Source organism: Leiobunum rupestre, chromosome 2 (assembly GCF_980474605.1).
Source record: "Leiobunum rupestre chromosome 2, qqLeiRupe1.1.hap1, whole genome shotgun sequence".
NCBI lineage: Eukaryota > Metazoa > Arthropoda > Arachnida > Opiliones > Sclerosomatidae > Leiobunum > Leiobunum rupestre.
Window position 1 is genome coordinate 43895121 of NC_143385.1, and position 15646 is coordinate 43910766.

The window sequence follows — 15646 nt, forward strand, 5'->3', positions numbered from 1 at the left end:
TCGCTTCTGCGAAATTGACCGTTGCGCGGTTTCTTTTATACTGGCAAGGTAAGGGGGAAAGAACAAAATAATCGCGTGACAGTCCTATTAACAGGTGTATTCAATTTGTCAAAATGATTAATTACTTAACGAAAGCGGAATGAACCGGTTTCTACCATGACTATGCGAAAGGATTGTTCACTAACGCGGCCATTTTTCCAGCGAATGCGCGACTCAATTTAATTCGATGACATAATTAATAGGTGATTCTCTCGGTATTGTCGCTAAAGGTATTTTATTTGTTGATACTCTAACAGCGAGCGGGGTAACCTAGCAACGGCGCATTCCTCGATAAACACCTGCTCAATCAATCAAACCTGTCACCACTTTAACAATGGAAAACGGGGACCGAGTATAGCGAACCTGGGAATTCCTTTAAAGGAGTACTGACCCCTTTTCGCGCCAAAACACCAACCAATCAGCGCCATTTTGAACAATTTCGCGCCAGCCAATCAGCGCGTAGTACACGCGTAGTAACCACGTGCTCCCCGCGCCGCGTAGTTACCGCGCCACTATGCGGAGGTCAATGACCCCCCGCGCCACCTGCCGGAAGGGGGAAGGAAGCGGGGACTTCCGGTGCCGACCCCCACGTGTACCTCTACATTGAAAAGTGCCAACGATCCTGGACACTCCTACTTACGCGTCGAGTTTCGGAGCAATCAGAGCCGCCTAGAGAAAACCGCCATTAGAAATTAAACCATCCCTATTTTAATAATACTTCTAGATGGTACTAAATACTTTTTTTAGGCAAAGAAATATCATACGGAACTTTAATGGCGTAGTAGAGTCCGAACATTTCAATCAATCAGAGGCGATTGGTGGTTCCCCTACTGTCGATGGGTCATTTCGTTTATTTACATTTTAAACGCTAATTATCTACTGTTCAGTTTACATAGAGCTACGTACCGACGAACTCTAGAAACTCATAAACTCCTATTCCGTACAAAGAATGAGGAAGATGACACAATTGTCAAATACAAGACTCGACTTGTAGCAAGGGCTACACACCATGAGAATGTATCGATTACAATGCAACTATTGCACCAGTCACCCAATTTGAGACGCTCAGGATCTCCATCATCCCAGAAAAACCTCCGAGTGAAGCAATTCGACGCAAAGACAGCTTTTCTTCATGGAGATTTATCAGAAGAAATCTTCAATGACGGCAACGGCCGAGTCTGGAGACTGCAGAAAAGCCTCTATGGTCTGAAACAATCACCACGCGTCTCGACAGGATCTTCCGGGACTATAGCTTCAAACTCGCAGATGTATTGCCATTATACGTTCTCTCGACTAGTAACACCTTCCTAGTCATCATACTCTACGTTGATGATCAGAAATGAGTTCACGATTACCAGTACTGGGGCAGCTTATACCTACTTTGGTCTGAAGATCGATTTCACCAAGGATGGCTCGATCTTTTTACAAATCTTGAGAATCTTCTCGTCTGAAAGTAAACCTGTCAAAACACCAGTCAGCGCCCCAAATACGAGCAAAGACGGTCAGAGATGTTTAGAGTCAACCACTATATATGCCTCAGCCATTGGGAGTGTCTGTTATACAGCTTTGGGAACACGGCCTGATATAGAATTCGCTGTTAATTGTGTATCTCACGCAATGGCAAGTCGACTGTTGCTGATTGGAATGCAGTTAAACGAATTTTCCGGTTCTTAATAGGAACAACTAGCCTGGGACTTTGGTTTCAAGCCAACGACATTCCAACCACTGTTCTGTATTGCGATGCAGATAACGGTGGTGGTGGAAAGACAAGACTGTCAACATCTGGAGTCGCTTGCGTTATTGGTTCAACTTCAGTCACTGGGGCCTTCCGGGAGCTCTTTCAGCCACTGAAGCTGAGCTGGTAACAATAAAAGACGTGGACTGAATTGAAGGCATCAAAGCAGCTATTGTTATCAAGAAAGCCAAAGACGTTCCTGTACTCCGTATCGACAACGCTGGCGCCATAAAATTAATCAGAAATCCTGAGTTACAGCAGCGTACCAAACATATCAGCATCCGTCAGTACTATGTTAGGAAGTTGGTCGAAGAGGGCATCTTAGCTGTGAAGACCAGTTAGCAGACACCTCCACTAAACCACTTGAAAACTAAGGTTTCGCCCACCTACGTGAAATATTAAACCTTCACTTATATGAAGAAGTCTTCATCAAAGGCGAGTTTTGGGAGTTAATACGGTGCAGACTCCGTTCCACCCAATAAAAAATCTAATACGTTACTCGTCTAGTTAGGAGATAGTAAAAGTCGCAAGATGACTTGGGCCAAAGGTGGTGCCTTGGGTATTAGCCTAGCTGATTATTTTATTCTCGTTGGGTTTTTTAAAACTATTGTATGAAGATGCATGTTTTTAAATTAGTGCATTTAAACGTCAATTCGCTCAATTTAGTTTGTCTATACAGTGTTCTGTTTCTCTTTAATTATTTGGTCTAAATAAAACGTTTTATTTTAAATAGTGTCTTGTCTTTTCATCAACTGTGTCTAGCTAGCCCCCAGAGAGCAGCAAATTTCGGCAAAATTGAACTACAGCGGCCTCATGTAATTTTGCTTTTTTCGGGTGAAGAATGTAGCACTTGACGCGTAGATTACGAAACTATTTTTTTTGGGCCGCAAATGATTATTTTTGTAATTAACTTAATTTTAAAAAAGTAGTAATTTTAGGGAATTACCGTTTTTTTGTATTTTTTGGCGGAGAATGTAACACTTGACGCGTAGATTACGAAACTATTTTTTGGGCCACAAATGATTATTTTTATAATTAACTTAATTTTAAAAAGTAGTCATTTTAGGGGATTAGTAACGATTTTCTTAAATATAGTTTCGTCGTGTATCCGTCGACACCACTTTTTTGACGCGCCCCAGCCCCATTCCGAGCATTGACGGTGGGCCTTCTGTAATCGTACCTAGTGGAATCGTAATTAGTGAAATCGTATCAACTTAAATAGTAACAAAAATGAGAACAGGTTTGATTCCAAAACACGTAAAAGACGCTACAAAATTCCCCATATTGGCGCCTGACGCACTTTGAGATTCCCCGTATTGGCGCCTGACGGCGCCGCGCACTCACTTCGCTCAAGCGCTAGGGGCGCGCGGCGCCTCCCCAACCACATACTAAAAAAAGCGACGGGCCATCTATAACGCGACCTAGAGGACAGTACCAAGCCTTACGCATCAAGTATATACTTTTAATATCAACCAGAAAAAAGCGTTTGTGGCCCAAAAATACAAAACACCTAGAAAATGAACAAAACCTGTAATTGATTTTATAAAGTACGGGAATATCCCTTTGTGGCCTAAAAATACAAAACACCTAGAAAATTAACAAAAACTGTAATTGATTTTATTAAGTACGGGAATATCAGGTTGAAATTATTAGGACACCGAAACTGTGGTGTCGGCGAACACACGACGGAAATAAGTACAACGAAACACGTGAAAATGCCCAAAAATGAATTTTTTTAAATTACATTAAAAACTTAAATTATCATTTGCGACCAAAATAAAAAATACCCTCGGCATCTACGTGACAAGGTCTATCAGGCGCAATCAAAATTTATATAAAATTCAATGAAAATGAGAAATTTTTAAAATTAAAAAAATTAAATTAAAAAATTAAATAATCATTTGCGGCCAAAATAAAAAATACCCTCGGCATCTACGTGACAAGGTCTATCAGGCGCAACCAAAATTAATATAAAATTCAATGAGGCCGCTGTAGTTCACTTCACCCCAAATATGGCATGCTGTGTTGGTCCAAGGGTCATGATGGAGAAATGGAATTTGGATAATGTTTTGATTAAGAAAATACATTGAGATAATATAGATGCTGTCATAGAAGAAAAGATAAAAAAAAATGATCTGCGATTGCTCTATGGAAGCTTTGGTTGTTGTTAGTGCACAAAATAAGGATTAAGATGTATTATGATATTAAAATATTAATAAATTCCTTTAAATTATTAGCCATTTTATAAATTTTTTTAGCCCATTTTGGCCAAAGTACAATTGTTATTTTCCCAAGAGTGCTCCATATTCCCCACCAAACTTTAGTCTTTTATACTTCACAAAATTTTAATGTAATATAAGAGAATTAGAAAAAAAAATGTAAAAGACAGTACTGATTAAAGATCATGAAATAAAATTTTAATACAAAAGAACCGCAATTCAGTATTGTTACGATGTTTTTCACCTCATATGAAATTTATTTTTTATTTTTTTTAACAAAATGAAATTATAAAACAGTTTAAAATCTTTCAAGAAATCACACAACTTACTCGCAATTATCTACGTTACTAAAGAACTTTTTGTTTTGATTGAAAGTGCAATACTTGAAAAATTGCATAAACTTAAATGATAGTCAATACGGTATGTCGCAATATTCAACCAACATGAATTTTTTTGTCATAACAGTCAAACAGTGATAGAAAATATCTGAATATTTTAGTCGTCTAACAGAGCAGTTAGGTACAATTAGGACTAGAAGAGCTGGCACCAGGCAAGCTACAAACAAGTGCTATTTTAAATAAATAAAGCTCATGTATTTTTTAATGAGCCGTGTTTATAATTGAGCTCTATATTCAAAGCTTCAGGAAGACACTTGTTTTGATAACAGCACTATGCACAATGATATTTAGTTTTAACAAGAGACTATTTTTACTCACTTCAGGAGTTTTGAGAAATATTATCTTTTTCGATTTTTAAAAACCGCACAGTTCATTCCCCAACAGTATTCTAAATATGCGTAACATATGTACAGTGTTTTAAAGAGATTTATATATAACAAAGATGTCACTTTATTCCTTGGCTGGATGTTTAGATTGTTCTTTCCTTTCTCGCTATATTACGGGCAAGACTTCCAATTTACTTTAAATTTTTCATATAACAGCTTATAAACATTCACAGTAAAAGATATGTTATATTTATACACGATACTGTATTCATGAAACTGCATAAATATAACATGATTTAACCGCAGTTTAGTTTTATTCACAGAGATTAAATAAAAAAGTGGCGTGAAAACATTCTTTAAATAAAAATTAAATTTTTAATCATACGTAAACTTTGCAACTTATAAATTATTAAAAAATGGAACATTATATTATTTTTTGCTACGGTATAAGACATCAATGAAATATTGATTTTTTAATACAAATTTCTAACAGTCTGATTTTTTTAAGGTTCTAAGATCAACTTTCGGTTTTATATTGTAGGACTAAATATCTATATACACACCAGCATGCATACAAAACACACATGTAAATAAAATGCACAAACGCACAAACAAAAGAGGTTCAAGAGCCTTTTGAGGAAAATTAATAAGGTAAAAAATAAAAATAGGAAAAGTGCTTGAAACATTCAAACTTTTTTCCAACTATGTTGAAACATTTTCAGTTTTGGCGCTTCGCAAAATAAATTATGCATTGTTAAAGTAATTATTCTCATTGAGAAATAACTTGTTTTTTTATAAGCACAAATGTAGCCTTTTCGTTTTTCCCTTCTTTGGAGTTTCTTTGTACTTGACTATTCACAAGCTCAATTCATCACATTGATCGGTACGGACCCTTCATTTTCAAGTACTAAAAATAAAATAGAAATAGTCAAGGCAAGTCGATAACGTCTTTTCTAAGAGCCAGTTGGAGTTAGTGCATTAGGCCTGATTGGTTGAGATTCATGAAGCTTATGTTCTGGAACTAAAAAACTTCTTTTCTCAACCAATCAAAACGGTGGCACCAATCGAAACGGTGGCTCCATTCGAAGATGCGTTAAATTTTTATGACGGGAAAAAGGCCCTCACGACTAATTCTGGTTAATAATTACTATTAAAATCTGTTGATTCATGGGTTTTTAATGCTTTTAAGTTTCTTTTTTTTCAAAAATGTGGTTAAATTCTGTTCTGTAACACTTTTTTCCTAAAATAGCAAAAGGCCTGGGTAGAATAATTAAAAATTTTGCAGTGTGTTCTTCTAATTTCTATAAAAATGATTACAAAACCATTCTGCATTATGAAAATACAGGTTTTTATCTATATTCTACTAGATGTTGCAAATTTTTACATAATAATCAACCGCACATTAAACAATTAAACTCTTACAAACAGTTCCGTTCTGAAGTGACCGAATTTATTTGTACTAAAATTACTTAATTTTAAATTGTGTGCCTTTTTGGATTGTGTGTTTTAATTTAATTTTGGACCTCTTTGTAAATCAGTTTCACTGAAAGAGTTATCCAATAAAAAAGCCTTTTATTATTATTATTATTATTATAGGGTGTGTCAATTATCATCCACTAGGCCAAAGTAACACTTATAAGTTACTTTCTTCAGTACATAATTTAAAGACTAGAGAAGCCTATTGATTTTCCTACATCTGTCAGATGTAACGAAGTAAGTTCAGGAATTGTTAAGCCTTTCAGATTTTCCTTTCAAGATCCGAAGACCTGCTTCAGAAACTCAGATAACAGTTTTGGCTAGCTGGCTGTAGTTCGTATTCCCCCTCAAACTAAGTTCATATATATTCCGCTTGGTGGCGCCACTGAACCTTTTGGTTGCGAATATTCAGAGTGGGGCGGTGTGATAATGCCTTAAAAGTCCTATTCTGCAGTGTCTTTCATAATAAAAACGAGATAACTGGGGAGTAATTTACTTATCAATTGTTAAAGTAAATTTTTCAACTGAACATTAGTTAAAATATTAGAGACCAAAAACTATCGCTACACCCCCTTTGGTTTGCCATTGAAACCTAGATAGGTGGCAGCTAAAACAGATGCTATTAGTTTTTCCTCATCATTATTCGTAAATTTCACTTTATAAATAACGACACTAGAAATTTAAGATAATTTTTCCATCACTTGCTTTTATTTTGATAAGTTTACAAGAGAAAAAACGTTCTTAAGACTTTTTAATTTGTCTGTAACAGACACTAGATCATAGGCGCAACCTTGGAGAAGCTAGCGCCGTTATGCCACCTGTAGAAAGTTTTATACTTTGCATAGGGAAAATAATGTGTAGAAATTCCCTTTCATCTGTCGTCTGCTAAAAATAGTTTTAGTTTTACTTTCAATTTTTAGCTGTACATGTGTCTTTTTAGTCATAAAAAATGATACTAAGTTTTGTATTAATAGCTTTCTTTACTTCATAAATTGAGTTTTATATGGAACTAGAGTCTTAAATCACCTTGCCAATTCACATTAGATCTAACAACACCTAGACACGCGAATAAATAATATATATATATAATGATAATCAACATTTTGTTAAGAATTGCAACCAAAACAAAATGATGAGGTACTATAACAAAAATACATGGTCAATAGTTTGGTGCTGCTTTACGCCAAGTCACATACATGGGGAATGATTTTAAAGACCACTCCTTTAACTGTTCACAACCTAACTCCTCTTGGACTTAGATTATTTTTTTTATTAAATCATAATTGGTTAAAATACTTTAAAAATAAATTTTAAAATAATCTACTAGGGAAAGGAGTTGGTGTCCAACTCTTTTGCTGACACCATAAGCTCATTTACAAAACAAAACTGGGGAGAAGACCAGATATTAAGCCTGCATTAGAATAGGTCAGCTATTAACTTTTATTAACAGCTACACTTATTATTACCGTTAACCTCAACCACTTTTTACGGAATGGGAAACCGAAGATCTTGGAGGAAAAAACTGCTTTATCCAGTGGGGAGAGAACTTGCCAACTCAATGCAGAATGGTTGTTCTCAGTTTTCACCCAGTGCCACAAGCTGGGATCGAACCTGGCTGGTTTAGCTCCAAGGCAAAAGTGTTATTCATTTTGCCACCCACATTGCTATTTCTATACACCAATACAATATGTGTGTACAGTTTAATACACTTCAACACGTTGCCCCTATTCGTTTTCTTGCCCATGCTTTAGCTTCTTTTTAATTCTTAAGGAAATACTAACTTGAATGACCAGAGAAGGACCTCCATTGACAATATCTTGGGGTATTTGAGACAATGGACAGTTTTCAATACTCATAATTTGCAGATTGGTGCACAGAGCAAGCTCAAATGGTAAGCTGTGTAGATTAGGGTTATCATTAATATAGAGTGATTCAAGCTTCTCCAGCGTCCCAATTTCTTCCGGTATATAGTTCAGATTGTTCTCTCCTGAACTCAAATACGTCAAATTGGACAAATGACCAATTGCTCTGGGTAAACTGGTCAGTTGATTACTCTGAACTATTAACCTTGTTAATGATTTTAGAAAACCTAAAATAAAAATTTTATATTAAAACATTGCAGGACCATACCATAACATAAAAGAGATGTAACTATATTATTTGTGACTACTAGTGCATAAAGAATCGAAATAAACTTTGAAAAACAACAGTATTTATTGTGCACAGTATATAAAATCTTACAACCAGACTATAGTTACGGCTCCTTTAAGCCATCTTCAGGTGGACCAAAGGGCCTAAACAAGCCGAAACTATCGTCTGGTTGTAAAATTTTAAATACTGGCAGAAATACATGAACCAAAATTATCAGCGACCTATTCCCAAATAAGAGTATTATTTATATACATGTTAACATCATTGGTTCAACTAGGGAAGTAGCATGCCACTCACGTTACAGCAGCCGCTCTTAGTTAGAAAAAAACAGTTCAGTTCATTGTTGCCAGTCAGTTCCCATTTTTATACATGGAGTTATAACACACATTCGATTTATGCCAAAGACTAATTATTATAGTGCAATATATTTCCCCTGCCGTTGGGTGGGACGAAATAAACGAAGGCAAATTTTCCACCCTCCCCCTGGCATACAAAGAAAACGTATCCCCCGAAAAAAGGGCTCGCTGATAATTTTGTTTCATGTAGTTCTGATACTGTTGATGTTAAAAATTTTATTTAGTTTCAAAGAGATGTAAATTCAGGTGGCCAGCCAATGATTTTAAAAACAGTCATTCAACGAAGCTCAAGCTCACCCCCCCCCCCCCCCGGGTTTCTCAATCCACTTTTGCAGCATGGTGACAATGGCTGGATCTTTAAGCCAGCTGTACAACTGAGACGCGAAGCGAGCCATATAATGTAAAATATAAAAATATATTTATCTCACACACACTTTGCTTGCTCATGCGCAAACTTTGTTTTGGAAGCGATGCATGCGTGCATCCGGATTTAGATATTCCAAGTGTACATTCCACAAAGCCAACAGTCAAGATAAATGAGAAAATTAATAGTAAAAAATCTCATATAACATTACCTATTTCACTTGGCAATCCTTCTAATTTGTTCTCTTCTAAATCTAAAGTGCGTAGTTTTCTCAGGTTTCCTATCGTAGTGGGTAAACGCTTGAGCAGATTGTTACTTAGAATAAGAACTTCTAATGACTGCAAATGTTGAATATCTTCAGGTATTTTAGTCAACTGATTGGTACCTAAATTCAGTTCGGTCATGTGTGTCCATGTGCCAATGTCTGTGTGGAAAAACGTCATATTATTATAAACTCATTGCTTAACAACACCACATATTTTCTCAATAATAACATATTGTTTATACCTAATGGTAGAGATGTAAGTTGGTTATCTTTCATAATGAGTTTGGTCAGGCATTTGGCACGAGAAAATATTCCAAATGGAATTTTATTTATTTGGTTATGTTCCATATTTAAAGTCTGAAAAATAAAATGTATTTATTTGGTTATGTTCCATATTTAAAGTCTGAAAAATAAAATGTCAACAATGAAACAAAGTTTACTAAAAAAACAAGCAATTTGACAAAGTCTACAATAACCTCCAAATATTAGTTTACCAACCGCATCAGAATTAATTTGGATCCAAATGGGTGAAGAAACTAGTTATCATCTTTAATTATACAATTAGTGGACTATTTATCTCATTTTATGTACAAGCTATGCTTTTAGCTTTGTGAATAAGACTAAAAAGACCAAAAGTCAAGATTTCAACCAGTAATTCTTAAAGTAGGTTAATTTCCAGGGTTTAAAAAAAACGGGTTTTTTAAAAAAATACCCAGCCCAGTGGGTTTTTTGTTGGGTTTTATTGGGTATTTATGGGTTTTATTGGGTTTTTTATTTTAAAAATATTAAATATATTATGTTTATTAAATATATTATGTTTATTACATATGTTATGTTTCTTACATATGTTATGTTTATTACATATGTTATGTTTATTACATATGTTATGTTATATTAAATATATTATGTTTATTAAATGTTACGTTTATTAAATATATTATGTTTAATAAATATGTTATGTTTATTAAATATAATAACAATTTAATTTTACAGTTTTAGATGTGAAAAGGCAATGGAACTTGTCAAAGTCTATAGATATTTCCGCGCTGAACCAAAACACTGGTAATAGGCTAATAGTCTAATAGGGTAGTAACACTGTAGCTTCGGCCATGGCCGCCATTTTTTATCTATAGGAAAGAGCATGGGTGACGTACTGGGACGTCACAGTGCCATTACTCTATAAAGATTTAGATATAAGGTTGTTTAGATAATAAAAGTAATAAAAATCTTACTCTTAGTAAGTTAGTCTTTTAAGTTCTTTACAAGTTGTAAGAATATTTTTAAATTTCTAAAATAATAAATATCTAAAAATTTTCCACTCATGTTTTTTAAAATTCAAAACTTTGAATGGGGTTTTTTAAGTGGGTTTAATAAGTGGGTTTTTTTAAGTGGGTAATACCCAAAAAACCCATGGGTTTTTTGGGCTGTTTTTTTTTTAATTCGAACCCTGTTAATTTCATCCTGTTTGGATTGTCAGTGCTGTGTAAGATTTCTGGTTTACTCTGAGATTGCTGATAATGATACTAAAAAACAACCTACGAATGCAGTTTGAGGGTGAAACACGATAAAACTAAGAGCATGGAGTTTTTATTATTTTGTAATTATTTCTCAAAAACTAGCAGCCAATTCGATCTTACTCTATCCACATTTTACAAAACGGGGAGATAAGAAACGAGAAAGGTATTTACTCCAACGACACACTTTCCAAATAACAACAAGAGTGAATATCCATTATTAAATCTTTTTAAATAATAGTGAGAAAGCCCCTAATGTTGTGTAGCCAGTGGCTTAGCTAGACCTTTTGACACGAGAGGCGGTCCCAGTGTTTTCCACCCCTATCAATATACTGGAGATTTTTCGGTCTATCTCTCCTCTTCCTATTTCTAGGGATAGCTCATAAAATGCTGCCCCCAAAAAGTGTTCCTCAAAATCTTCCTCAATTTACTTAATGTTGTAAAGACTGTTTCTAGTTTTCATATAATCTAGTCTTTCTAAAATTTACCAAATAAAGCGAAATATTGTAAAAAAAACAAATACATTGATTTTTTAATTTTCAAGCTTAAGCTTCTATTACAATATTAGTCACCACTATTTCACTGCTTGAAATTTTTTCCAGAATTTAACGAATAAAATTATAATCTTCTATTTTAAATGCCAATGCATTTCATAAAACATTTATGACAGAAATATAAAAGCAGTAAAAAATCTATATAGGAGTCGGATATAATTTCACATAAAAAAATTACTTCAAACTCCCTAATTTAAACCAATTAGAGCACAGAAGCCGTAACCTCATTGCAGTACCCTTGCATTGCATTCATATTCTTAGAAATACTTTAAGGGAGGATTATGGGGTTTATCATTTTTATACTGCTATTTGCTAACCTTAAATATTTTTTTTGAGATTTCAACCTAAATTTTATTACAACATAATGGAAAGACATTTTGTGACTTTTAGGCATCATACTTGACAGAGGCCAACAGATTAGATTCAGTAATAGAAATATCCATCTAGGCCTTAAAAATGATTCATGTATTTTGGCAAACTTCATGCAGATTCCATTTCATATGATTTTCCTGCCAAACCGCGTACACCACATAATGGCTAGAAATTTGCCTAACCATGTAAAATGTATATTACACTGCATAAGAATATGTACTGATTAATAAATCTTTTTGCGGATGCAATAATTTTAGAAACTTTCTATGTGATGAATTTCAGAACAGTATAATTTTCTTCCAAAAAGCATTTTGAAAAATCAGCGAGATCATGTGAAAGCACATATTTTAGGCAAATAACATTAGCAGGATACTTATCTCATAATAGATATCTTAAACACTTAAGTTAGTTAAACAAAATAAATGGTACTATAAGCTACAAGCTTAGGAAATATAGTGCCATCTAAATGTGTGAAGAAATAGCAGAAGACTAATTTTTGAGCTTTCAGCTGTTGTACAGATAATTTTGAAAGGGCAGACAGCTTTCATATATTCAAATTAAAACTGTCAGTAGGCTGCAATACTTATGACCAAATTTTAAACTACGCACGAAGCCTATAAGGCAATATAAATTATAAGATTTACATTTATAAAAATGACAGTATAAAAACAAAATATATCTAGCTCGCTGTGTTCATAATAGTTTTTCTTAGTCAGTTGATCTTTCGAATTTTCCAGAGCAGTGACCATTAATCTTGGTTAATTTGATGGTTCTATTAATTACTTACGGAGCATGAAAGAATATGGAACCATTTCAATTTTGTTGCCTACTTTCACTATTCAAATATTGAAGTATGTATTACTGTAGGTGATATTAGTTTCAACTTAATTACTTGTAATCCCCTACTCCCTGAAAGAAATACATGATAAAAACTCACATAAACATTGCAGAACTGTGAGGGTCCACCGATAGGATATGAAGTGAAGGCATTTCGAGATAAAACAAGAGTGGCTACTTTACTGAGACAAGACAGCATACCCTCCTGGTAGAAAAAAATTCAATTTATACAAAGGGGTTAACGCAGAGTTAACAATTGTAAAACATTAACAGATCAAAATAAAAATTAAATTAAAAAAAGCTTAATGAGACAACATTTTAATGTTAGTCAAACTCAGGGCAATTTACCTCATGGATAAAACGATGAGATACCAAATCTTTATAATAAATAACAATTTTTATTCCCCATTCAGGGTCTATAGGCAAAAGCATTTTAACTGGTTATTTTACTTTAAAAATTGAGATAAATAATTATTTTCTTAACACAATGGCCTTTAATTGTTTGTTCTCAGATAAGAATTCTTTGACACTTAATCTATAACGCTTGTTAATTGCAAATAAATAATTTTTACAATAAATTATGCGATTAAATGGATAAGATTGTTCCATGGAACAATTTGCCGAGTGATATATGTATCTCAAATGATTTTTAACACGTTTAAGGCTAAGCTAAACATTTTTTATATGATAAGAAATGAAACAAATTGGAAGCTTGATTTATTCAAATTTATTTAACGTACTGTACCTATATTTAATTTAAATTTAGACTGAGGACCATGAGAAAAATAGCTGTAGCTAAAAATTATATCCTCAATAAAGATTGTTATTATTATTATATTATATTAAAACTGAAAATGACCGGTTTAAGCCATATGAAATTGGTTTTGACTTTGAAAACATTGAAAATTAGTTGTAGAAATTTAACTAAATAAATGTACTACCACCATTTGTGTAAAATTTGGTGTAACTGTTTGAAAGAGGGTTGATTGATTTAAATCATGATGACCAACAGAATTATTTCATTAAAAAGTTGGTTATTTAACTCTCCAACTTATTTATGTTCAAAATAGATTTTGTAGCAATGCAACTTCATAGAGACCAAAGTTTACTAATTAAATTTATATCAAGATTAATTTAAATTTAAGTTGATTCTGACAAATAATCAACAGAAAAATTAACCAAGAAGTTTTTGAGGTTAAACTATTCAACAAAACACCTAAATTTTTTTAGGTTATTCTATAGTCCAGGAATTGAAATAAACATGAATCTACAAAAATAAGACTTTTGAAGAGAATGAAACAACATTCCATTCAAAGAAAAAGTCACTAGCCTTAAAAACAGGCCCGGACTGACTCCTTTGGGGGCCCTTGGCTAGAGACTGAAGATTGGCCCACTACCGGTCGGTGTGGGGGTATGGAATGAAAATCTATAATTAAAATTTAATATAAGCAATTTGGGGACCCCTTGAGCCAGGGGCCTGCTTAAAAAGCTGACAACCCTTAATTTAAGGCTTAGTTAGTTTGTAAGTACAATATTTACTTAGTAATTATGAGATTAAAAACTTCTTTAGATTTGCATATTTAATTAAAAGATGATGAATATTTACTTCCTACTAGTTTCGTTATGCTTAGCATAACATCCATAACAACCCTTAATTTTTTTTATTCTTCATAAATATATATATATATATATATATATATAAATATGCTACTAAATGAGGAGGCAAACCATCTCCAAGCGTGTGCAAGATAAGATTCCCCCCACTTCCCATATTTCAGTAATTTACTTTATACATTATCCATTTCATTAACATAATCAGTAACTCTTTAACCTTTCTTGTTTAAGGCTTTAGTGAAAATATCTGCACGATTTTATTTCGAGTTTACATATACAATCTTAAAAAGTCCCGAGTTTACTTTTTTCTTGTAAATATTTAACACGTAAATCTATATATTTCGTTCGGGCATTGTCAACTTTATTCTTCATGCATTAGATAGCAGCTTGATTGTCTCTTTTCATCTGTATCTTTCCAGTTAATGAGGACGGAATCAACGCACTACATTCGTTGAGAATACGCTTAATATAGTGTAAGGACCGCCGTAGAGGGCGCAAACTCCAGCACCTCTAGTGGTTAAATACTAGCGGTGAAGGAGAAATAGAGGCAGATGAAGACGAGACTAGAGAGGGGAAGGTGTGAGACAAGCAGCGTAACAAATAAGCGTAAGAAAGGATCGTTGAGTGAACTAGTGAGTGCTAATAAAATATAATTTATGTTGTTTAAACAAACTCAGGCGTCTCTTATCTTAAAAATCTAAGTAATTTATTGTAATACTCGATTCGTAGAAGAGAGTTCATTACATAATGGTGGCACATGGGCGGATGCCTTTGTAAAAATTAATAGTATTATTTTGCAGAGTAGAAAACTCACCACTCAGAGTTTCGAACAAGAATAAACAACGTAAAATACGGTCCGTATCCATAAGCGCCATATTGTTTTTATGCTGCCGTGTTTCGCGCCAAAATATGAGCACGTGACTTTCCTGCACCAATCCAGTTGGGGAAGAAGATACTTTGTATAAAACAACAGTCGCGTCGCCATTTTTGGTGGAAGCATTCAGTCCCGTATATCACGTTACGTAAGTAATTTATTGTAATACTCGATTCGTAGAAGAGAGTTCATTACAATAGATTAATTCTGACTCCATTGTTGAGAGTGCAGTTAGCGATTGTCTCTTTGATTTCCATGCTATCGGTGTTTTACTGCACACGATGAGGTAGCCAGATGTCGATTTCCTGGTTTCGGTATCTGATGCCCACGAAGCGTTGCTATAGGCTTTTCAGAGTACTCCATAAGTAATGATTTGTCCTTTGTTGTGATGACGTAATTCCAACGCCGTATTAGTCCTAAGCCTACATAACCACTGGTAGAGGGGCCTAGGCTCCCTTGCACCAGGTAACACTCTTACTTACCTAACGCGTTTGTTTTTTTTTTCTTATTACTAAAAATACTAACGTCTAATTGAGCGTCCGCAGACAACGG

At 34.1% G+C, this 15646-nt stretch overlaps 1 protein-coding gene across 2 annotated transcripts in view; it reads right to left on the reverse strand.

The window, feature by feature from the left end:
• Positions 1–4169: 4169 nt before the first annotated feature.
• LOC149957581 (uncharacterized) overlaps positions 4170–15646 on the reverse strand; it is a 31750-nt gene continuing 20273 nt past the window's right edge. For both annotated transcript variants that reach the window (XM_090165636.1, XM_090165635.1), the window contains 5 exons: positions 12707–12811; positions 9572–9686; positions 9276–9488; positions 7975–8282; positions 4170–5624 (listed from right to left, as the gene is read on the reverse strand). In XM_090165636.1, coding sequence (XP_090021762.1) covers positions 5589–5624; positions 7975–8282; positions 9276–9488; positions 9572–9686; positions 12707–12811 — 777 coding nt within the window. In that variant the 3' untranslated portion in view covers positions 4170–5588. The remainder of the gene's footprint in view (positions 5625–7974; positions 8283–9275; positions 9489–9571; positions 9687–12706; positions 12812–15646) is intronic.